This window comes from Polistes canadensis, unplaced genomic scaffold (assembly GCF_001313835.1).
Source record: "Polistes canadensis isolate GaletaPanama2010 unplaced genomic scaffold, ASM131383v1 scaffold_37, whole genome shotgun sequence".
In the NCBI taxonomy this organism is placed as follows: domain Eukaryota; kingdom Metazoa; phylum Arthropoda; class Insecta; order Hymenoptera; family Vespidae; genus Polistes; species Polistes canadensis.
The window spans coordinates 93,653-117,010 of record NW_014569584.1 but is presented as its reverse complement, the minus strand read 5'-3'; the positions used below and the strand labels follow the sequence as shown (position 1 = coordinate 117,010).

Sequence of the window (23,358 nt, the reverse complement as noted above, 5' to 3'; positions counted from 1 at the left end):
ATACATTTTTCGAAGAGATCATAACAGCTAGCCGATAAATAGCAAATGGTAATTTTACGGCTACTTTATCCGCATAACATGTATATTCGTCATAACACAAAATATTGTCATTTCTCCATGACGAATATATTTTCGTTAATCATATAATAACTTACTGGTTGAAGGAACTATTTGATAGTTGTTTTATATTTTTTTAACAACTGTTTTATGAAACTACTAATAGAACGATGAGAAATCCACTGAGCGTTATTTTTTCTAAAAAGGATAACGATGTAATTGAAGAAACCGAAATAAAATCAAAGGGTTGAAAATATTTCAGTACATAACGTACGAATGAATATATTCGTTACGCATCTGCGCTAATAGAAGCAGTAAGTCATCTCGAAAATAACGTTATCTATTCGCTGTGTATATTTCCAATGTATTTACTAGATAATCACGTTAAATTGAAAAACTAAATATTTTCATTCGTCGATTTCTCCCTTATTTATAAATTTTTTTTTTACATCGAGAGTCGTCACCAAGTACTCTTAATAATCCAAAGCTAAAATACATTTATTCAAACTATATTTTCTTTAGTACAACAGTGACAAATCAACGTTTATAAATATACGAATTAATTATAAAATCAAACTTTTGAAAAGAATATACACATTTAAATATTATCGATACATATTAAGAATCATATATAAAATTAGATATTCTCTTGAGCTTGCAATATATCATACCGTACGTTGGTAAGAAAGATAACAGACAATAAACATTGTTTGAATAATCAGTAGAGAAATTGTTATTTTTATCTTATGTGTGAGATTTAACCGAATATAAACTTATCATACAGAAAATTTCAGTCACAATACATACATTTAATAGAAAATAATTTTTAAAAATTATTTTAAGTTTTATATTAGTAATTCCAAAGAATAAAGTACATAGAAGCTCACAAATCCACTTTTTTCTAACCAGATTCATTCTAGTTACTAACCTAACCACTAGCAGGCGATAGTAGGTACTTAATGCGATGACGGTATAATACTATCAAAGAACAGTATAATCTATCAAAGAGCGGTACAATTTTATCAAAGAATACAGTACTCTACCTATTATCGCTCACTGGTGGTCCCGGTAGTAACTAAAATGAAACTGGGTAGATAAAAAAGGGGACTTGTGAGCTTCAATGTACTTCTGTATTCTTTGATGCATCCCCATTATGACGCTTGACGCTGATTTTCAGCGTCAAATTATGGCTCTATCTAGTTGAAATAAGTGGAGTCATGTCCAACGTCAAATTATAAAAAGCTACAGATGAATGTACTATCCATTTGTAATAATAATCTTTCAAGGAAATACATGGAATGGTACATACATTCCATCTATACCTACTTTTAATATTCTCAAGATTCACGAAATAGAATCTTTGTGACACTGTAGTTAAAATCTCTACGTTTATGATGGATGTATTTACGTTTCACAATCAATTACAGTAATAATAAAGTATACTGTATTTAATATAGTAAATAAATAAAGTATTAGATACTGGTTCGACGTGTTTTGTTCTTTTTTACTTTTATGCATAAAATTATTAATTATAGTCTTTCCACCAATAAGAAAACATATTAAACAAAAATAGGGAAATAGCCGGCCGTTGTAGCCAAAGAGATCCGTAAAGGGATTCCCCCTTTATGCGGGTGCCAACTGTCACAAATAAACAGTATTTATATGTATAGTCGATATAAATATTGTACAAAATAAATTATATTGCGCTCCATCTAACTATCTAGGCACAAAGTTAAACTTGTAGGCAGTTCCTTATTACCGTATACTTTAGATTTGATACTTGTGTAAAGTCAACGAGTGATTCTATTTTTATATTATACTCAATTTTTCAAACATATTTCTCAACGTATTATAATCTTACGTTTTGTTATAAAAACTCTTCTTTTCAGTGGTAAGTTTATTGTGTAAAACAAAATATTTCTATATTTATAAATATATATACATTTAAATTCATAGAATAATTACTAATTATGTTTTGAGAATTACACTTTTTATCGCAACTGATATCGATATTTAATCTTGTAATGATTTCAATATCATGTGACAGAATATAAACATATTAACCTTTTTCATTTATTTACCTAGAAATGATTAATATCTTATCTATTTCGTAAATAGTTGCAATTTGATGTATATAAAAGGAGTTTATTATGTGTTTAGCGATTTCTACATAAATATCATATTCTGATAATGACTTCACCGTGGAGAAAAATTCAATCTGTCGAAGGACCTCTCAGTTTATCGGAAATAACTTCTGATCAACTTGCAGAAAGCTTACAAAAAAGGTAATTGTATTGATTTATATAAAAAATATTTTGACATCTAGCAAAATATATATATCTTACTTTATACTAAATTTCTTTTACATAGAGAGTTTGAAAAATGCAAAGACTCTTTAAAAAAAGAACAAATTACAAAAATATATGATACATATGAACCAAGTGATACTGATAATGATGCAGTAATTGCACAGCTATTACAAGCTCAATATAATCAAGAATATGATACTATGTTAAAGCGTACTGAAACGAAGGTTAACCGTGATTCCAAAGGTTACCATTTATATATACATATATATTTATCTAATTTATATCGCTTTGGTTTATATCAAATTATATATTAATTATATCAATGTTTCTGTCATAGTAAATATTTCGTATTCTAACTATCGAATGTCTTCATTTGAGGAACCTGATGAAAGAAAAACAGATACTGATAATACAAATGAAGATTTTGATCGTTTTGTAGTAAGTAATTATACAATGAATTTTATTTATAGGTTACCAAAAAATACTACAAATAATTATAATAAGCAGTGATACAATGAATAAATATTTTAGAGCATAGAGAAGGAGTATGCTTCGATACCCCGTTGTGGCTACAAAAAAGTAGGTGAAGGATCACAGATTGTAACAAAGCATGATATGTTAATGTCTTCGAGAATAAATGCATGCAGGGTTTTTAAATTTCCACCTGGTATTGAGACAGGAGACACAGCTGGATTTGATGTAAAGTTAAATAATAAGGTATTTAATAGTTTGCGTGCTCACAGTCATGCACAATGGTCAAAAGAAAAAGCAAAGACAAGACCTCATACTAAATAAGATATCAAAAAGTACATACTCCATTATTATTAATATTATTGGTTTCTTTTTTTTTTAAATAGTTTTATGCGATAAAAATGCAATATTGCTTTTTTATTATATTCTTTATCAAATTTATAATTTTTATTGCAATACATTGTAAAATCCAGAAAAAAATGCCTGATATTATATATGTATAGAAGTATTTGATATGACAAAGTTTATAACTATTAAAATTTTATTATTTATATCTTCCATAATTTTTCGCGAAATGAAATTAATCGTTAAAGTATCAAATTGTGGTGTTTTCCAGATATTTAACCATGTATTTTGTTCAGCATACATATTTTTTTTCTTTTTTTTTACTTAATTATTTATTTATTTATTTATACTGTAATTCGTAAAAGAAACTGTTTTCTTACCTTTTTGATATAAAATTATAATAAATACATGGGAAATACTATAAATATCGGGAAATTACATGATTTAGATAGATGAGTGTGTTTATTAACATTTGATATTTTGATATATAAATAGTTTTTTAAATCATAAAGTATTAATCGCAAAGCACGTTCCAGTGCGATGAGACTAGAAATTTGAGGAATGGTATATTGATTTAATTGCATCAAATAAAATGTAAAAAATATAATCTTAAAATTACTATATGAGTTATGCACAAATTTATATAACGTGAAGCAATCCTAACAATTCAACATAATTTCATATATTAATTAGTAATATTATCATTAAACATTGAATAACGAAAAGATACCCAAATTTTTTTTATAATATCCTTATGCGCATTATCTTACTAAAAAAAACATCAAATCATATTAATTATCCTTATTTAAATCCCATTTGCAATTAATATAATTTTCCAATTCATTTATTGGATATAAAATATATATAAAATTTCTTTTTTAATGTTAATTGTACTTATTATAGTTATTAAAATTTATATACTTACGTATACGTTAAATATTTGAAACGGTAGAAAGCAAGAATGTAAAAAAAAATTAATACATGAAATATTTAGACACATAAAATATGTTTTTCTTTATGATAAGTTTATATATCGTATATAAATGCTAAGAATGCATCTCTATTCCATTCAATACAGTTTTTTGTGCAATAAATTAAGAAAATGTAACACACTTATTCGTTCATTTATAATTTCATATTTTATATAAATAAAAAAAAAACTAATAGAAAGGTCAACATTGCTGTTATGTTAAGTATATAATGAATTATTTAAATAGATTCTAATTGTTTACTTTTTTTTGGTTTATACAACCAATATACAAAGCTATAAAATAACTTATACCTTTCTTAAACATTCTGCTTTCTTGTAATTTAATATATTTACATAGCCATGCGGATAATTGCATAAATTTCATATGCAGTAAAGTTAGTTTTGTTTAAATACCATTTTTATCTGCATAATAACAAGCAATGTAGAAACGTGTTACAGATTTATTAAATCATATTTAAATGCAATAAAACCAATGGTGTTAGCATTGTTTTTGTACATAATAGTATAAATGCCAACTAAATACTAAAATTATTATTTTTTTAATAAAACAGAAACATAATGTGTATAACCCAACACACATTATATCTTTTTATTACTAAGTCCCATTTAAATCAAGATATTCTTTATTTTTATAAAATGCTATTTGCGTTACATAGTCTTATATTTTATGTACGACCAATATGATTTGGAAAATACTTCTCCTTGAATTGTACATAAATCTTTTCCTTTATCAATCTTTTAAATCACATGGTAGTAACGCATAAGGATTTAAAATAAAATACTGTTACTTATCTGTACTGTGAACAAAAACGTTATTCCTAAATTTTTCAAAAAAATTAAATCTTTTTCTAGTTAAATATTTCAAAGAATATATTAATTATGGCCACCACATTTGTAAATACCAATAATTCTCTCCAAAATTATAACATAACGAACACCTTTTCAATTCTTATCTTTTTATCATACTGTTCATATAATGAATTGTTGTATAATTATTTTCTCATTTCAGTAGACTGAATTTTGCATAAAATACTAGAATGTATCAAATATATATATATATATATATACATATACATATACATATACATATACATATACATATACATATACATATACATTATAATCTTTTGATAAGTTTCTCTTGTGATAGTATCATCGTTTTATCGAAATGATACTTAAAATATTAAGAATGAATTATTGAATTATATATATATATATCAATATATATATATATATATATAATCAAGGTTAGTCAGCTAAATCATTAACATGCAAAACTTCTCTATGGGTTAAGCCAGCCGATGATAAAGTTGAGATATCTTTGCATGGATATAGAATTCTTTTAGGATAACTCGTTGTTATTTCAAAACTTGCAGGGGAATCCGGTTGACTAAATATCCAATGATATACGTCCTATAAATAATATATTAGTCATTAATATTATTCTTGCAAAATTAAACTTAACAATTAAAAAAGCAAATATCATATTACTTCAATTGTGTCAGACATAAGAAATCGCCTTTTCATTGTCCTTTCTCCCAATTTAATTTGTAGGTGACAAGCATTAGGATTAGCAGGTTCTGGCTCTACAGGTATTTTTTGCACAGTAAGCTCTTTCTCAAGACGAATTCTTTCTATTTCTTGCTCCTGCGCATTCAATTGTTCTTTTTCACGTGCCTCCTGTTCTTCTCGAGCTCTACGTTCTTCCTCTCTTATACGATCTTTTTCCTGATCTGCACGTAATGATTCTTCATATGCACGATCTTGTTGTTGACGTAATGACTGTGCAGCACTACGCTCTGCTCTGTAATCCATAAATAGTTATATTAAATTTTGTTACTTTAATAATTAGCCAATTCCATGTGATTAAAAGTTTTTTTTTTACCTATCTTGACGTGCTTGAATTAAATTAATTTCATTCTGTTGAATAATTGTTTGTAAACGTAATATTAAATCAGTAGCAGACGGTGTACCTTCCATCCTAGAAAATTAATTTTTAAAAATATATAAGCCTGAACTGCTAGCTATGTTTTATGATAAATTAAGTATATTTCTCAAGAATTTTATTTCTGCTACATACCGTCCAACTATCGTCATTCGATTGTCTTTCAAAACGATAATAGCCAGAAAAGGATAAGAACCAGATTTAAGAGATTCTGCAACTTTATAGCCTTCTCCAGATTGTACATTACAAGCCCAAAATAGTGTATGAGTATTTATATATCGTATAACTTCAGGATCGTTTAATGTATTTCTAGAGTAAAAACTTGTTTGATGTTAATCATTTAAAAAAATAACTTGCTTATTGTATCTAATTCGCTCCTTATTTACTATATATGTTACCGGAATAATGGAAAATCAGGCAATGTTAGCAATTCCCCAGCATTGTCCTCAATGCAAAGCATTCTTGGACAACGTAAAAAATGTATTTATATCTCTCACATTTTCTAGAAATTCTGTAGAATGACAAATGAGAAACTGGTAAAGTAAAACAGCAGATATGAAACATTTCGTTATAAACCTGCTTATCTTCCGATACAATAAGGAACAAAACATACAGATTTTCCATAATAATCTCACGAATATCGGTCTAAACGTAATATAATCTTCTACTACGATAAGTTATAGCAGGCCCTACATAATAAAACACCGACATTAAGTTTCAGTTTATAGAGGTGCACATAGTATAGCGGTACGTACAGTCTCAGAAACCCGCTCCATGCTTGCTTTTGTGTGTGTGTGTGTGGGAGCAGGATGTGTGTTAAATTTGGGTGGTTGTGTATGTGTGTCTGTTGCCTGATAATGTATTCTTTTCAATATTGCCTAAATAGCATTTGGTGTTCTATAGAATGTCTAAGTATTATGTCCAATGCTTAGGAAAAGTCTGTAACAATTCTTCTGTTTCCTACGTTGTTAAAAAACGCTTTGCATTGAAGGCAATGCCGGGGAATTGTTAACATTGCCTGATTTTCTACTATTCCAGTAACATATATATATTATTATAAATTAAGTCACTCATTTGCCAAAATGATTAACTCCAAAATACAAAACAATAGAAAAATTTGATAAAGTAATATACATTGTTATATCATTTATTATTGAATAGTCACAAAAATTATCATTTAGTGATGTTAAGTCTAATAATTAAAGAAATTTATTTTAAATATAAAAAGTTGAGTATTAATCAAGTGATTTAATTAATAAAACTTTTAAAAATTCTAAAAGGAGTTAATAGCATTGGCCTGCAAACAGCTCAATTATTTCTAATTTTATTTGCTACAAAAATTACCTGCACCATTGATCAGTATCTTGGGCCTCATCTTTTTGTAAATAAACTAACAAAAATCTTAACTCTTGTTTGGCATCAGATAGAGCCTGACTGTAAGAACCCTGATAAAATACAGGATGGGTAATGCCATAACGTTCCTCATAAGATCTAATGAATGTCATTACATCTTCCACTGGATCAGAAGAAACTTGAAGAAAAAGGTATATTTAATGTTTAAATTATTTAAATTATCAATTACGTATTAATTTTATGTTTCAACTATGTTTGTTATACATACTGGGCCTGACTTCTGATCTAAATATTGCTAGAACTAGCTGCAAGATACTGCTTACTATATTATAACACATAGAAAAGATATAAGGTAGGAGACCACCTCCTCCACCACTCGAACCAGCAGCATGGTTAAAATATATTCTAGAACTACTATCGTCAACGACTTGTGGTGGTCTTGATCGTGAATCTTGTGCATACATTGAAGGACGTCCTTCGTATAAATTTAATTGTTCCTACCATAACATAAAATAAGGTTTTTTCATTGTGGACTAAGCGATTAAAGAATGAACAATTTTCTATTGGGACGGTATTCGCTAATACCTGAACAGCCACTTCCAAATTCCAATTATGCCTTTGCAGAACATCTCTACAAATAGATAAATCTTCTATTCCTGTCAAATCCTATAAATAATGGGTACATTTAATACTGTAACTAGAACTAGTACTTTGTATTATAACATAGAAAAATACATTCATTTACCTGAAATTGAATAACTTTTTCAGTCTGATCACCATTTAATTCCTCTAGGAGGTCTGCCATGACAATATTTCTGTCGATGAAATGTATAAATATTAATTTTTTAAAACTTTCCTCACGTTATAGTAAATTCATCAGCTGATACAAAGAATAAATGTACAATCAAAATATCGAACAAACTGTGCGAACATTTGTAGATTTATTACAAAGAAATTAAACTTTTAATTTATTTATCGTAAGTTTTCACGGGTTTACACTTATTAACGTTACAATACGTTTTGTCTCATTTCTTTGCTTTCCGCCGAATGTTTTCGATGTCATGTCTCTTTACGATAATTTACAATTTTAAGGTTCTCTTTCATGCGACACGACTGCAACTAACGTCATATCCTTGCTTATCGAGAGAAAACCAATCAACGAACTCCTATATTGTTATTGGTAGTCCATTATTATGATTCTTAAGTAACATTTCATAGAAATAAATATATTTTTTTTTAGATTATCAAAAGAAAACAACTTACAAATATTAAGTAGAATAATACTCTCACGATAACTATTAAAAAAGAGATAAGTAATATTTTCATATATTTTTAACAAAGAAAATTATTGTGAACCTACTGTGAATAACCAATAATATTCTTAAATTTCGCAATGAACTGATTGGTTGGTTGGTAGTCAATGAATAATTTTAATATTATTAGTTTAAATTATGTGAAAGTTAAACTGTTTTTACAATTTTCAAACAAGTAGTTTTTGGGGAGAAGTTGTATGTAAATATATATTATCAAGAACTTATTCTATATTTCTGAAAATATATTCATTAACCTCAATTTGATTTCTTATTATCACGTATAATGGATATATTCAATACAAAATTTTTATTTCGATAAAATAAAAAAGAAATTGTTCTTCTACTTCTTATGTTTTTTTTAGAAACATGTTTGAAGAGGAAAGTAGTAGTGATATTAACGAAACATTGATTGAAGAAGCATTAACAAACATTTGGAAAATTACATTGAAAATGTAATAATACTAAATTATATGTAATATTGTTAACATTTGGTAATACGATGCTCTTTAATTTGTAGAAAGAGAGAATTGGACATAATAAATGACCTTGTAAAAGAAAATGGAAATTTCTGCTCAGCAGTCATACATACAAACCAGAACTTAATGAAAATACTTGAAGAAAAAGGTATAGATTTATCTGCAATTGAAGAAGAAAAAGAGAATAATGAAGATAGTAATATTTTGGAGAGTGAAAATGGATCAGATATTATAAATCCTCTTGTACCAGTTATAAATAGATTTTCCAAGATTCCATAAAATAGCTAATAATTCATTCTAATAAATAATTGTATTGTAATATTACAGTTTTGTACTTATTTTTTTTTTCTATAATTTAAACAAAATTATAGTTTTATATTTGCCATAAATATTTCCATAAATACCATTATAAGACCCGGTAATTGATTATTTTAAATTGATTATTTAAATCTGGTAAATTGACATTTCAAAGATTAGACTTTGTGAGCCAAGTATATTGTTGTTCTTTGCGATCAGCTTGAGGATTGATCATTATGTTTATTAAATTTGGACCATTTAATTCCTACAAAATTTAATTCTTTGTTAAAGTGAAACTATTATTTAAGGTTAGAGTTTTTCAGTTAAGCACTTACTTCAAATGATTTTTTTAATGCTTGCTGAATGTCATCTATGGTTACGCAGAAGTGACCTTTCTTTCCAAACATTTCCATCATTTTTTCATAATGAGTTTCAGATGTTAAGCTATGAGGTGGGATGCTTTACCATAAAATTTTTAATTAGCATAAATCTTTATATTTAATTATATCTAATTGTGGAATAACTTACGCTTCTGTTGGTTCACCAGACGCTTGTATTTCTTTAAATGTTTTACTATCTAAACCATTATATATACCATTATTATTTATTATGATAATAATAATAGGTAATTGATATCTAAAAAAATAATATACATTAAAACAATTATGATCAAGTAATAATAACAATACTTTCAAAAGAGTATCTTGGATCTAGACAAAAGTTAAAATGAAGTATTACCTAAACATAGTTTCAATTTCCATTCCAGAAAATCCAAATGCACTATCTCCTTCAATGCATAACACTCTCTTTCGAGGTGCATTATCTTTACAATATAGAGCAGCTGCAATTGCAAAACCTAGACCTACACCCATAGTACCAAATGTTCCAGCATCTAAGCGATGACGAGGTAAATCATTTAACAGAATAGTACGTCCAATATCCATTGTATTGGCACCCTCGGAACAAATTATACAGTCTATAGAAATCATAAGATATAATTAGTCTTAATATAAATTATAATATTGAAATATAAACTTACCATTTGGTATAAAATTTTGTATACATTTAAAAACTGCATAATAATTTAATGGTACTGACTCATTCAAGGACATTTGCTGCAAGGAAAAATATCATATACAATTATCAATAATATTTAAACATGTTCACAATATAACGTAATTAGTGCAATTTTACCTGCACAATTTTTTTATTTTTATCTGCTTCCGAATGAAGTTTATTCCACCATTGATTATTTTTAGCAACTGACCATTTTCGATGCTGTAATGCTTTTATTAAACACTCCACTGTACACTTAATATCAGCTTGTATAGCAACTGTAGATGGAACGGAATTGTGCAATTCTTCTGCGCAAAGATCAACCTAAAATGAATTTGATTTATTTGTAAAGTATTTAAATAAATCAGAATGTTAATATAATTAATTTCTTATAACACTAATCTGAATACCTGTATGATTTTAACAGTGCTTTGAAATCGAGGCGGACGCCCAAAATGCAACATCCAATTGAGTCTAGCACCTAGTAATAATATTACATCAGATTGTTGTAAAGCACATGTTCTTGCACTTGAAACACACAATGGATCTGTATCTGGAACAACTCCTTTTCCCATGGGTGTTGGAAGAAAAGGAACCTTGATTAAATGGATAAGATCCCGAACTTGTTGCTCAGCTCGACCGTATGCAGCTCCTGATATTAATTATTTGAAAACAATTATAATTTTATCATTATTTAAAAAAATTATTATTTGTATAGGGTTTTTTTTTTAAATATTTTAATTTAGAAACGAAATTGTTTTACCTTTTCCTATTATAACCAATGGTTTTTTTGATTGTATTAATATATTAATAGCTTCCTCAATTTTTCTACTATCAGGAAATATGAGTGGTGGTTCAGGGCAAGGTGAGACTAGTGCAATTTTATTTTCATCAACCATTTGTGTTAATATCGTAGCTGGTAAATCTAAGTAAGTTGCACCTTTAAATAAAAGATAAAGTATTACATTTACAGAAACTTGAAACAATAATAAATAACATAAAAAATAATAGAAAAAAAAATGTGAAATAATATTTATAATATACATCTATATACCTGGTCTACCATAGGTTGCATATCGTACTGCTTTTTCTACATGCAAAGGAATCAAAGCTGCGGATGGTGGTCTTGCTGCATATTTACAATAAGGCTTACTAGCCTCTACTTGAGGCCATTCTTGAAAACCACCAATACCTTCATGATCTTGAGAACATGAACCTCCTACTACTAAAAGTGGCCTATAATCAATAATTATTCATAATTAAAGATTTTGTTGGGTAATTTAATATCTTATTATATATATTATTAAAATTATAAATATTACATTAGATTTATATAAAATATTCTTACCAACAATTAATTTGTGCATTAGCCATGCCACCAATAACATGAAGTAAGCCAGGTCCAGATACACATAATACAACTGCAGGCTTTTCTAATTGATCATAAATTTAATATCATTAAAATTATCTTTTCTCTAAATATATATATAATGTGTTAAATATTGAATTTGATTAATAGTATTTACTTGTTAAATAACCATAAGCCTGAGCTGCATAGCATGCAGATTGTTCATTTCTGAATCCTAGATATCGCAGACCTACTAATTGCATGCTAATAGCTAGCTCTATTACCGGATGTCCGCAAATACCAAAAACATATTCTAGTCCCTATAAAATTATATGAATAGTTATATAAAACAAAGGTGTAAAACAATAGTTAATGAATAGTGATATCAAATTTAATCAAGTCAGTAATTATTGGATCCAAATTAAATTGGATTGAAATGGATCAAAAGTTGTCATTATTATCATTAATATTTGTCATAAAAAAATAATTTTATTGAAATAGAGTACAATTTATTCTATTTATAATTTTAATTTAAAAAGTTTGTATAAAGATATGGATATAGGGATTTGTATACAAATGATTATTTGACTTGCAGTAGGAAAAGCAAAGATAAGCTTTTATATTAAATCTATATATATATATGTTGTATTATCACGTTCTTCAATTTGTATCGTAAAATAGTACTTAATACGCTGTTAACGAGTAAATAACAAAGAAATAAGTTATATTTTTGTCAAAATTATTACATTAATAAGAGAACATATATCAATAACTATTCGTATTTAATTTACTCGTAATAACGTTATTGTAGAATTATTAATTTCTAATAAAGATATAGTAAGTCTATATGGATTATGGAGAAGATGATGTTCGAACACCACTTATTGAATCACAGAAAGAACATAAGAATCATAGAGGTAAGACATACAAAATATTACAATTGGTTCGTCTATCATTTGTGTATTAAAAATATCATTAAAATGTAATGAATAATTTCATGAATAATATAATATATTATGTATATTATAATATAATATATTAAAGAAACTGTATCTATTATTTATTTATTATAAAATCTAAATTTCCAAAATCATATGAATATTTTGCTGACAAAATTAAATTATAATGTTCGAAGTTAGATTAATAATTTTGAAATTTTTTTCTTTAAAAAAGTAAGAAATTTATTTTTCGAAAAGAAAAGAAGAAGAACATTCTAAGCTGAGAATGGTCACTAATTTTAATACGATAGTTATATAAGCGCCAATTCAATTAAAAATTATAATATATTTTCTAAATATGAAGTTTCAAAATAAAGAAAGTAATTAATTATGGTTATTTAAATAAATTCAATATCGAATAATACAAATTTCATAATATAAAATTATATTCAATTATGTTCGTTCATTTTTTCAAAGTAGTATTTGTAATAATAAAAATAATTAAAGAAATTAAATGACAAACATAAAATTATTCATAACCTCTAAAATCTAATATCAATTTATAAAAACGCACTTGTTCTTTAAGAGCCTCTGCCATTATTTGATTACCGTCTTTCATTTTTCTGAAAATTTTCAAAAATTCAATATATTACAATGAACTATTTTATTTGATTTTGTTTCGTTTAAATCAATGACTAAGTAAACTTCAAGTAAAAATATTTTCACAATTCGTTGTAAAATGATATTCCGTTTGAATAATTATCGCAACTGATAAATCTTGGACTTTACTTAAACGGATATTAACATAAAATATATAGCATGAGTTTTTTATCTGAATAAATTATTATCATTTCAATAAATATCCCTACAAGTTCAGGTGTTGGTGCATTTAAAATTGTTATTTATTTCAAAATTATCTATTAAGTTCATTCGTATTAAAGATATTACATAGTTCGATAAATATTCATATTAAAAATATATTAGTTAATTGTGAAATATGTATTTGTTTTTCTACTGTGCTTAATAAATTACTAATTATAGGACAATTAGAATTTTAGGAAAAAATATAATTCCCAGTACTTATTTTCCTTGGACAATCTATAATCAATATTAATTTTTAATTTTCGAGAAATTTTTTTAGGATTTCAAATATCGTGATCTCTCGTGACTTATTAAAATTACTTACAATTCATAAAAAGACAAGATTATCAATTTTCTTTTCTAAAGAGAAATACATTACTTTAAAATTTATCTATATTTATTTTAAGTTTAAGATCATAGATCGAAAATAAGAAAACCTAAATAGGTGTGCACTTACGACAATATTTGATTTGAAGATTATTTTTATATGGATTTAAAGAAGTTATACGAAAACTATTATTTTCAAAATTATATAATAAAGATCTAATGGTAAATTTAAATCTTTCGTAAATTTTAAAAATTGTATTTATTTATAATTTTTTATAAAATATACTTTTTTTTATAAGAACAGAAAAATAATTAAATATATTGAGGGAAAAACTAAGAAAAAAATAAGAAAAGAGATATTTATAAAAATATTCGTAAGTGATCGTAAATAAATTAATTCAAAAGTATATATTTAAATAAGATGTAAATACGAAACAGCTATAGTAATGAAAAAATTAAATGTTATCTATATTAAATTATATTAAATTATTTATAATTCTGGTTTAAATGTAAATAATCACCTGCCATTTTATAACCGCCATTTCGATGAACAAGGTATTCCAAAAAAAGGAAAACTATTGTGAAGAATAACAGATGTGTGATTAGATACTTTATAAGTAAATACTAAATTTATTACAAAAGCAACGAATTAATTACTACATCTGATATATATAAATATCATCATATCTAATCATTATTATTATAATAAAATATAAATATGTTATTAATTGATTTATATAAAATTGAAATAATTAAAATTATAATAATAAAAACAACAACAAATAATAATAATAATAATTCAAATAATAATTCGAAAAGACCACGTTTTTCAAATTAATGGAAGATATACAAATTATTTAAAGGTTCAAGATAAAAGAAAAAGTTGCTACCCTTAAGAGAAACTCATCCAAACCCCACTACTGCACTTTTACCTGCTGTAAGTTATATAAATACGCGGTTTGATGACCAATGTCACCAGTCCTTCATTTAGATTGGTAGAGTCTATTTCGTGTGACAAGTTCTGAATTTTTTATCTTGTAACATTTTACAAATTATTTTCACGAACGAGTATTGTGTCAAGTAGAGATCGTTAAGTGTAATTTCTTTTTTTTCCTTTTTTTTGCAATGAGTAGAATAAACAATAAGCTCCAAATATACATTTCAAGTAAGTTATTTAATTCAAATATTTGAAAGAACATTAAAATATTTTGTTATTAGAAATTTTCTAATTAACACTTACAATCAATATACATATTTTTTTATGATTTCTTAAAATTAATGGGGGAAAAGCACATGCCTTTTTCGAACTTTTTTTTTTTAGTTTTTACTTTTTTCTTGAAAACTTAAAAGAGCAAATTAATAAAGTATTATTACTTACAAAAAGGTATAAAGAATATAAAATCGCGAAAAATATGTTATTCTTTATGAAGCGCGCAGTGTAACTAATTGTAAGTGAAAGTAATGCGTTTTTTAGACACGATTTTCTTAGTCGTTGGTAAAAGTAGCTATAACAATATAAAATGCACTCCATTCCGGTGATTTAATGGTACAGCTATCTATTAATTACAGCTTAGTAATTTACGATAATAATATTTTTATGAATAACATGTCATTTATATATCGAATCGCTGACTTTCTTTCGATGTTCTACTCTTGTTGTCATTATTGTCGTACGTTTATATCGAAGAAAGTCAACGGTTTTCTTTTCTACCTTACAGTAGCGTAATATGATTAATATTGGTGATATTATTTATTTATTTATTAATCCGTCCCTTTCGGGTTTGGAGGGCTTCCGATACAATTTTTCTTTTACAAAAATTCAACAAACTATTATATATTATATCTCAATACATTTAAACTTTAAAACAAAACTGAAACTAAAACTAATTTTTTTTTTTTTTTTTTAACTAACTAACAACATAACAATTCACTTCTATATACAATTTCCTCTTCTCTCTTTTTCTTCCTTCTTCTCTGCTTCCTTTCTTTTCCTGATAACTCTTCTTAATACCTCTATCCCCCCCCCCTTTGCATCCTGACTTAGGATATTTTTATTGGTGATATTATATATGTTCATATTTATATGTATATGTAGACAACTTTTATACACATATCTAATTCGATTTTATTTGCTATTCTGCGATATCATTTTTAGAAATTCGCGTGACCTGATTTTTCTGCATAAGTGTGAAATAATGAAATTCAACGTAAATTGCTACGCCATTGTCAATCCTTTGATCCTCAGCAAATGTAAATTTCTTGTAGTTCGCGACATGACGATTACGATTGCTTTCGGCATTTTTGGGATGGTTTGCATTTTGCGTCCGTTATTTAACCTTCTTAGTTAAAGCCTAACTTGTTTGAAGTATCTTTTAAAACATCTGTAAAATTTGTTATGTTTTACAAATAATAAATAAGGATGTTATTTTTCATAAAATAAACGAAATAAATACGATTAGAAGGGTATTTATTTATTATTTTCATCGATTTACTACAAGGTTAAGCAATTATAGATCATATTACATAGCAAAATCGATGCATACTTCTTCACAAATATTTTGTAATTTGATAGTACAGATTATCCTAGCAAGTCTAGCAGCTACGACAGTTCAAACGGTAGAACAAGAGAACATATAAATTGCAGTTTTTATTTCACAGTGATTTCTCGTACCTACCTATTCAAGTCACGATATTACAACATCGACGGTTAATATGTAACCAAGTGCTTTTGATGCATCCTTGAACATGAACTATCATGATATTCTTTAATAAAAATAATTGAGTCGAATTTTTAATCCATAATTTCGAGATCACTACATAATCATCCGAAATTTTTGAATTTATTTGGAGACTAGTTATATGTACAGTCGGTCACAAAAATATTAAAACACCAGTACTATTTTGACGTTCACATCTAATGTCGTTAACAAATATACAATAAATAATAAATTAATATTACACTCTGTTGCAGTACAGTCTATGGATATCAGAAACAAAAAACTATTGCTTTTTTACATACGTTTGTTTAAATATTGCAGAAAAATCTAAAAAGACACGAATTTTTATGTCACAAAAATATATTGGGACATTTTACAAATCTTAATAATAAAATTAACTCTTACATTTTTTCTATTTATAGTTATTTAATATTTTGCTGGATACCCTTTATTTTTCATGACATATTTTAAACGTTTTGAGATATTATGAACTATTTTCTGCAACTAAACAATATTAATTTTTTGCTACTCTTCTCTTAAGAGCAGGTACTCTTGCACTATACGGGCTTTATGCTTGGGATCATTATTCTAATAAAATTTAAAGTTATTTTCAATCCCCATATTTGCAGCACTCTTTTTATTATGTTTTAAAATGTTTTAATATTTATTTTTATCAAAAATGTTGTCTATATGAAAACCAGTTCTCTAACACCAAAACTGGAAATACATCCCCATATCATTACGATGCCGCCGTCGTGTTGCACCGTAGGTTTTAAATGTTTCCGTTTAAGTTCTTTTTTTTTGTTTTCCTCACACTCTAATTCTTCCGTCCCCATCATAGACATTAAATTTACGTATAATATTTTATAAGCATACATACACTGAAATGTGTTTCATATAAGTTTGTACTTCGTCACTCGTCAAAGTATTTTTTTTCAATTCACATGTTAATGTGAACTCGAGAATCTTCGAGAAAATGAAATTATTCTATTGAAAAATATAACAGTCAACTTCATGATTATATTCGTTGCTATAACGATTTAAACATCATAATACGGTACAGTTAGAAACGATTAGAAATAAGAAAGCTTCCATTCCAAGTTCAATTTTAAACAATAGATCTTGAAGATTCATATAGATTAGTGATTGTAATAGTTCTATCAGCTTGTTGACGGTGATGTGCATCAATGTTTACTGCAATGTACGTTTGGTAATACTTGATCACCGAGTCGCAAATAAATTCGTTTCTCTTTCACGTAATCATTGTCTTTAAAGAAAGAAAAAACGGCAAGCTTGCGAATCGATCGTCGAGTACTACTAAACCGTATGTATTATTATTTTTAGAAGATATCCTACATTCATCTGGAAGCTTTTACGTAAGTTACTAGAAATCTGTAAAACGATCCGATCAAATATCAACCGTCTTAAGTTTAATGTATTCGTCATTCCGATTGTGCATAATTATAAATTAATCAGTTAAAAATTCCTCGTAATTGTTATTTCAGGATGGATTCCAACAAGGATATTAATATGCTTAATGATGTTCACCTGTTGTTGGACCAGTTACATGTGTCGTTTGCAAATGCCTATATTAGCGGTACCAATGATCAAGGCTCTTCCAAGTGAAGCTGTAAGCGGTGCTTGTGTGAGTGATGCTGAACGTCATCGAAGATCTCTTCTAATATTCGAACCGGTTGATTTTATTGAAGAATTTAACTTGATTGGAAGATTGAATTTCCACGAATCTGAAAATATTGATGTGGAAGATGGAGGCGAACGTATTCGTCGACAAACAGATGATATAGTCGAGCAACAAATTCGACCTTCACATTTTGAACTTTTTAATGGATTACCTTTTGATTGGAGTCCTCAAATTCGCGGGCAATTAATAGCCGCTTACAGTTACGGAGTTGTTCCTGGAAGTTTCATCGGTGGTTTGATGTCCTTAAGATGGGGTCCCAGACGTGCGGTTCTTTGGACGTCCATATTAGCGGCCTCTATATGTCTAATCAGTCCTTTGATCGCGCAAATCCATTGGAGTGCTCTTTTAATCGCTAGAATTATTATAGGAATTACAGGAGGTGTCACTTTCCCAGCTTGTCACACATTAGTCGCCAAATGGGCACCTCCTAATGAACGAGCGCGTTTTGTTTGGTCTCTTTTAGGTGGTACGTTTGGTACTATCTTTACGTATCCCATGGTTGCTGCTATCGCTGATTATATAAATTGGGAATCTGCATGGTATATACCTTCCTTGTTGATGTTTGTATGGATAATTTTTTGGGCATTGTTAACCTATGATTCACCTACGGAACATCCGGGTATAAGCGAAGAGGAAAAAGAGTATATTTTAAAGTAAATTATCATACAAATGATTGATTTTGCTTTTTATGAATAAATAATCAGTATTATGATTACTTCTTTTATATACTTTCAGTGCTCAGGCTGGAATAGTCAAAATGCAAAAACCTACGTTAAAGCAAACACCGTTAAAAAAGATATTTACTTCGATTCCGTTCCTCAGTCTTATTGCTTGCCACTTCGGCAATCTTTTTTTACTCTACTTCTACCAAAATTCGTTGATGTTGTATATGACGAAAGCACTAGGTTTCCAACTTACCAAAGGTGGTGCCGCTGCTGGTCTTCCTTGGGCAGGAAGAATGCTATTTGGCTTTTTTTTCTGTTGGGCCGGTGATACTATTAAAAAGAAGGAAATTATGAGTATCACTAATCTTCGAAAAGCTGCGACTGTATTTTGTAAGTAGTAAACGTTTACAAATGTAAAATTGTAATTTATAAATATATAATATTATTAATATTTTTTATTTAGCTCACCTATTACCAGGAATCTTTCTAATATTAGTTGGTTATGCTGAATGCTCTTTATTTCTCGCTAACATATTTTTGTTCCTTGCATTGGGTTTCAACGGAGCAGCAAGTATAGCGAATCTCTCAAATAATCAAGATATCTCTCCTAACTTTGCCGGTTTTTTATATGGTATTATGAATACTATTGGCAGTACTGCCGGAATGATAATACCAGTGTTGGTGGAAGAAATAGCAGGCAAACATGGGGTAAGTCTGTTCATTTAATAAAATTAATTTCACAAGATTATTGTAATATACAAGGTGTTCCAAAAGGTTTCTGTTAAATTGCACAGGCGCATTCTTTGCATAAACGAAATTTTTTTTTTTCAATTCATAACGAATCTTTAATCTAATCATATAATAGCTCCAATTAGACCCAATCAAAGAATGGTTGTATACTGTAGTAAAAGAAAAATGCCATATAATTTTATATGAGACACATGCAAATATTTAAACGCTATTTATAATTATTGTAATATCTATTCAACGAAATTTATTGAGGAAAATCATCGGTTATTTCTAAATCGAAAGATTCTTAAAATAAATAAGTAAGTGTAGATATTTATTAACAACTATAGGAAAGAGGAACATTTTAAGTAATATCGAACCGGTAAAAAGATTATCATAAACAGGTTTTGTGCTTATATATAGCGAAGTCTACTAGTACTCGAAGATTATTTACACATTTTCAAATTCCACATAACGGTATAAACAAATAGAATAATTATTGACAAGCTCATCTTCAGCATAGCAATTTCAAAGTTATGTATATATCTAATCTTTTTGCATTATTTTAATTATAGTAATATGCTTATATAAATCAGTAGGAATCTTCTGTAACACCAATTTATAATATACACCAAATTGATCAATAATTATTACAACCTTAATTATTTTCCTGACTTTTGCTTTTGTGGAAATAATAGTTTTTCAATCATTTTTTATTAGACTTCATGATTACAGTATATTTTTGTTGATTATATGTCAAGTGTACATACACCGCACTTGCATAATAAATTTAACTCCTTGGCCTACACGACATCTGCCAATCGCGCGATCCATAGTAAAAAAGAAGTTCGGTCGCGTTGTTGAAAAGAACGAACGAAGTTTTACGCTGCACTAAAGAAATTATCCAATTTTGTCAGAAACAAATGATAAAAATAAAATTCTGATTAAAAGCGAATACTAACATTCCAAGGAAAGATACTCGATGTGAAATAACTCCACAATCTCGCTGATTCAAATAATAATACGCGGCATTTTATGCAAAAATCTATCTTATGGCACAAATTCTTTACCACGAGTCAGACTCGTGTGTTTCGATTATGGCACAAATTCTTTATCACGAGTCTCACTCGTAGTTATAAGCCAAGGTGTTAATGAGCTTATAATAAAAAATATAATCGTTATTAGTTAGTCAACCATATTATATTTTTTGTTCTTCAAAAATTAGATATAATTTATTAGAATCGAATAAAAGATTAAACATTTTTTTAAAAACTATTTAATTAAGTATTTTTTGATTGCCTGTTCTAATATCCTTTTATTAAGAATAATAAAAGGGATTAATCGTGCAAAAAAAATCGTAGTCTTTCATTTGAAAAATTATAGATAATCTTAAAATTTTATAAAATCATAACTTTGAGAAAAAAATATTTTTATCATTGTATGTGTGTATATCTTGAAATAGTCTAACTTTGTTCTGAATATTTTTTCATAAACTATAAAAATAACGAAGATATTTGAGGTGGTAATAATTATTATATCTTTATATATCTCTTTATACAGTATAGAAGTTTTCAGTAAGACTCGTGATAATAACGACTAATAGATATTACTCGTTTTTATGTAAATCAATAATTTATAGTAGATAAAATTTTATGCGCAAATCGTGTCAATAAAAGTTTCACATCGCATTGCTTTTCGTACACGCTTGTCTCTAATGTATCAAGCGTTCGTTATTGTCAATCGTGATGCTTCCATAAGCATTTATAGTATACAATAAGGAGCAAAATTTATTCAATACAGAAAATCTTTTTTCCTGCGATCAAAGCTTACAATATTGAAAGCAAATATTACTGATATATTTTTTACTGTTCTGAGAATAGTAAAAAATTTATAAATGTTCGATAGTTAATGTTATTTCATCAATAAAAAAAAATAGAATGAATCAGTTTTGCATCACTGAGAACAGGACACAAAATAAATAACATTTACCGTGTCTAATAATAATTGTTGTTTAAATTGATGTTCTATCTTTACTTATTACTCTTTAATTTACTCAGTCAACGAGTATAATTTACACAGTTATTATAATAAATTCAGTATAAAACGAAATGAAAATGATTTTACTTGTGATATTAGAAACAGAATTATTTCTCTCTTAAGAAATATTTTATCGACATGAAATATTGCTGAAATATTTTCAGCTAGTCAGAATGCAAGATCCATAATACTACCTGGAATAAGAAGATGACTAAAATTATTAATATTGCTCCTTATCATTATGCAATAAAATACATTAAAACATTACATTCTAGTTTCTTAGAATTTGATTAAAAGGTATTGGAAATCTTATGTGATATTTCTACAATTTTTTTTATTATTAAAAATAGTAATTTTGTAAATAATAGCTTTTTAGAAATTAATTAAGACTATCATATAAATAGTTAAAAATATGTAAAATTTATATGACTTTTAAATAAATATGAAATAAAAAGAAATATAAAAAATAATAAATTTTAATTGCTCATTAACATGAAAAATAATATCTACAACATATATCAAAAAGTTATTGCATAATGATAATTATTTAGTATTTCGCGTATCACTTTTTATTTTATTACATAACAATCATATTTTATTTATTTGTTAGAATATTTTTATATATGCATTTATAGGGTTTCCGAAAATGTTAAGACCTTACGTATATGTAAGTTTAATTCTAATTTTTTCGGACATCCTATATAGTAATTGTTTTTTTCTTAATCTTGTATTTTAATAACTCTCGGCAATCTGATAAAATATAAGTATATTTTTTTCTTTAGAATCCAATTAATAGGTGGCAAGTATTATTTTGGATTGGTGCTGCTGTATGCATTTTGAGCATGATTATCTTTCTTGTTGGTGGGAGTGGAGAAATACAGAAATGGAATGAAATCGAACAAGATGCAGATACGGAGGAAACAAGGGCAGAAGGTGCAAGGACATAGAGATAGATTTTCAATATTTTTTAATCGAAAGAATGGAATCGGAGAAAAAAAAATGTTGATATAAAACCAATGTTACTTTAATTGGTACAATATTATATTATACAATCAACATTTTATATAAATTATAAAAATGTTTAGAGGCAACATACAAAAATTATTAAATTATTTATTCTTGTTATAAATGTTTCAAAAGATCGATTTACCGATTTTATTTTTATTATTTAAATATGTAAAATGTTTATATGTGAGATTTATTGCATGTAGAAAAATAGTAATTGAAATTGTCTTATTCCGGAAACAAAACGTGATGTTACATAAATGTCGCATATATATTGCTTTCGTAAATGTGTTTCATAATATCTAGACATCATGATGTTATCATTTATAATCATGATATATTAATTTATCCGAAACGTTATGGTCACGCTAACTAAAGATTATTGTTTTTATTTAACAAATTCTTTAGAATAGCTA

The 23,358-nt window shown here is 27.0% G+C and overlaps 4 protein-coding genes and 1 long non-coding RNA gene across 7 annotated transcripts; 3 read left to right on the top strand and 2 right to left on the bottom strand.

The window, feature by feature from the left end:
- The first annotated feature begins 1,760 nt into the window (after positions 1–1,760).
- On the top strand, positions 1,761–3,961 carry LOC106784583 (serine/threonine-protein kinase RIO3-like). Its single transcript, XM_014744304.1, has 5 exons — positions 1,761–1,948; positions 2,218–2,342; positions 2,428–2,609; positions 2,704–2,804; positions 2,898–3,961. The coding sequence occupies exons 2-5, from the start codon at positions 2,248–2,250 to the stop codon at positions 3,159–3,161; spliced, it is 642 nt and encodes a 213-aa protein (XP_014599790.1). The 5' UTR covers positions 1,761–1,948; positions 2,218–2,247; the 3' UTR covers positions 3,162–3,961.
- A 639-nt stretch (positions 3,962–4,600) lies between these two features.
- Positions 4,601–8,569, bottom strand: LOC106784582 (FAS-associated factor 2). The gene is made up of 8 exons (XM_014744303.1): positions 8,217–8,569; positions 8,057–8,137; positions 7,740–7,968; positions 7,463–7,649; positions 6,254–6,427; positions 6,059–6,154; positions 5,665–5,977; positions 4,601–5,586 (listed from the first exon to the last, which is right to left on the bottom strand). The coding sequence occupies exons 1-8, from the start codon at positions 8,274–8,276 to the stop codon at positions 5,422–5,424; spliced, it is 1,305 nt and encodes a 434-aa protein (XP_014599789.1). The 5' UTR covers positions 8,277–8,569; the 3' UTR covers positions 4,601–5,421.
- A 135-nt stretch (positions 8,570–8,704) lies between these two features.
- LOC106784584 lies at positions 8,705–9,579 on the top strand. 3 transcript variants are annotated; one of them, XR_001381433.1, is made up of 3 exons: positions 8,705–8,880; positions 9,147–9,236; positions 9,302–9,579. It is a non-coding gene; the product is annotated as an uncharacterized LOC106784584 (long non-coding RNA). The 3 variants fall into 3 exon arrangements; XR_001381431.1 differs by having other exon boundaries at positions 8,863–8,979; XR_001381432.1 differs by having other exon boundaries at positions 8,870–8,983.
- Positions 9,564–13,720, bottom strand: LOC106784580 (2-hydroxyacyl-CoA lyase 1). The gene is made up of 12 exons (XM_014744301.1): positions 13,474–13,720; positions 12,140–12,281; positions 11,962–12,046; positions 11,668–11,849; positions 11,377–11,553; positions 11,024–11,265; positions 10,752–10,937; positions 10,597–10,672; positions 10,296–10,533; positions 10,086–10,193; positions 9,893–10,016; positions 9,564–9,822 (listed from the first exon to the last, which is right to left on the bottom strand). The coding sequence occupies exons 1-12, from the start codon at positions 13,516–13,518 to the stop codon at positions 9,727–9,729; spliced, it is 1,701 nt and encodes a 566-aa protein (XP_014599787.1). The 5' UTR covers positions 13,519–13,720; the 3' UTR covers positions 9,564–9,726.
- On the top strand, positions 12,652–23,020 carry LOC106784581 (sialin). The gene is made up of 5 exons (XM_014744302.1): positions 12,652–12,878; positions 18,310–19,159; positions 19,242–19,561; positions 19,635–19,879; positions 22,720–23,020. The coding sequence occupies exons 1-5, from the start codon at positions 12,809–12,811 to the stop codon at positions 22,882–22,884; spliced, it is 1,650 nt and encodes a 549-aa protein (XP_014599788.1). The 5' UTR covers positions 12,652–12,808; the 3' UTR covers positions 22,885–23,020.
- Positions 23,021–23,358: the final 338 nt, after the last annotated feature.

What these genes read in the sequence shown, in the direction of transcription:
- LOC106784583 (XM_014744304.1), top strand. Translation starts at nt 2,248, where the DNA reads ATGACTTCACCGTGGAGAAAAATTCAATCTGTCGAAGGACCTCTCAGT. An exon ending in GGTTAACCGTGATTCCAAAG is followed by an intron (nt 2,610 to 2,703) that starts GTTACCATTTAT and finishes TTTCTGTCATAG; the next exon opens with TAAATATTTCGTATTCTAAC. An exon ending in AAGATTTTGATCGTTTTGTA is followed by an intron (nt 2,805 to 2,897) that starts GTAAGTAATTAT and finishes TAAATATTTTAG; the next exon opens with AGCATAGAGAAGGAGTATGC.
- LOC106784582 (XM_014744303.1), bottom strand. Translation starts at nt 8,276, where the DNA reads ATGGCAGACCTCCTAGAGGAATTAAATGGTGATCAGACTGAAAAAGTT. An exon ending in AAAAAGTTATTCAATTTCAG is followed by an intron (nt 8,138 to 8,216) that starts GTAAATGAATGT and finishes CATTATTTATAG; the next exon opens with GATTTGACAGGAATAGAAGA. An exon ending in ATTCAAGCACGTCAAGATAG is followed by an intron (nt 5,978 to 6,058) that starts GTAAAAAAAAAA and finishes TATGGATTACAG; the next exon opens with AGCAGAGCGTAGTGCTGCAC.
- LOC106784581 (XM_014744302.1), top strand. Translation starts at nt 12,809, where the DNA reads ATGGATTATGGAGAAGATGATGTTCGAACACCACTTATTGAATCACAG. An exon ending in AAAAGCTGCGACTGTATTTT is followed by an intron (nt 19,562 to 19,634) that starts GTAAGTAGTAAA and finishes TTTTTTATTTAG; the next exon opens with CTCACCTATTACCAGGAATC. An exon ending in AAATAGCAGGCAAACATGGG is followed by an intron (nt 19,880 to 22,719) that starts GTAAGTCTGTTC and finishes TTTTTTCTTTAG; the next exon opens with AATCCAATTAATAGGTGGCA.
- LOC106784580 (XM_014744301.1), bottom strand. Translation starts at nt 13,518, where the DNA reads ATGAAAGACGGTAATCAAATAATGGCAGAGGCTCTTAAAGAACAA. An exon ending in CAGAGGCTCTTAAAGAACAA is followed by an intron (nt 12,282 to 13,473) that starts GTGCGTTTTTAT and finishes ATAATTTTATAG; the next exon opens with GGACTAGAATATGTTTTTGG. An exon ending in GAAATTGAAACTATGTTTAG is followed by an intron (nt 10,194 to 10,295) that starts GTAATACTTCAT and finishes TTATTTTTTTAG; the next exon opens with ATATCAATTACCTATTATTA.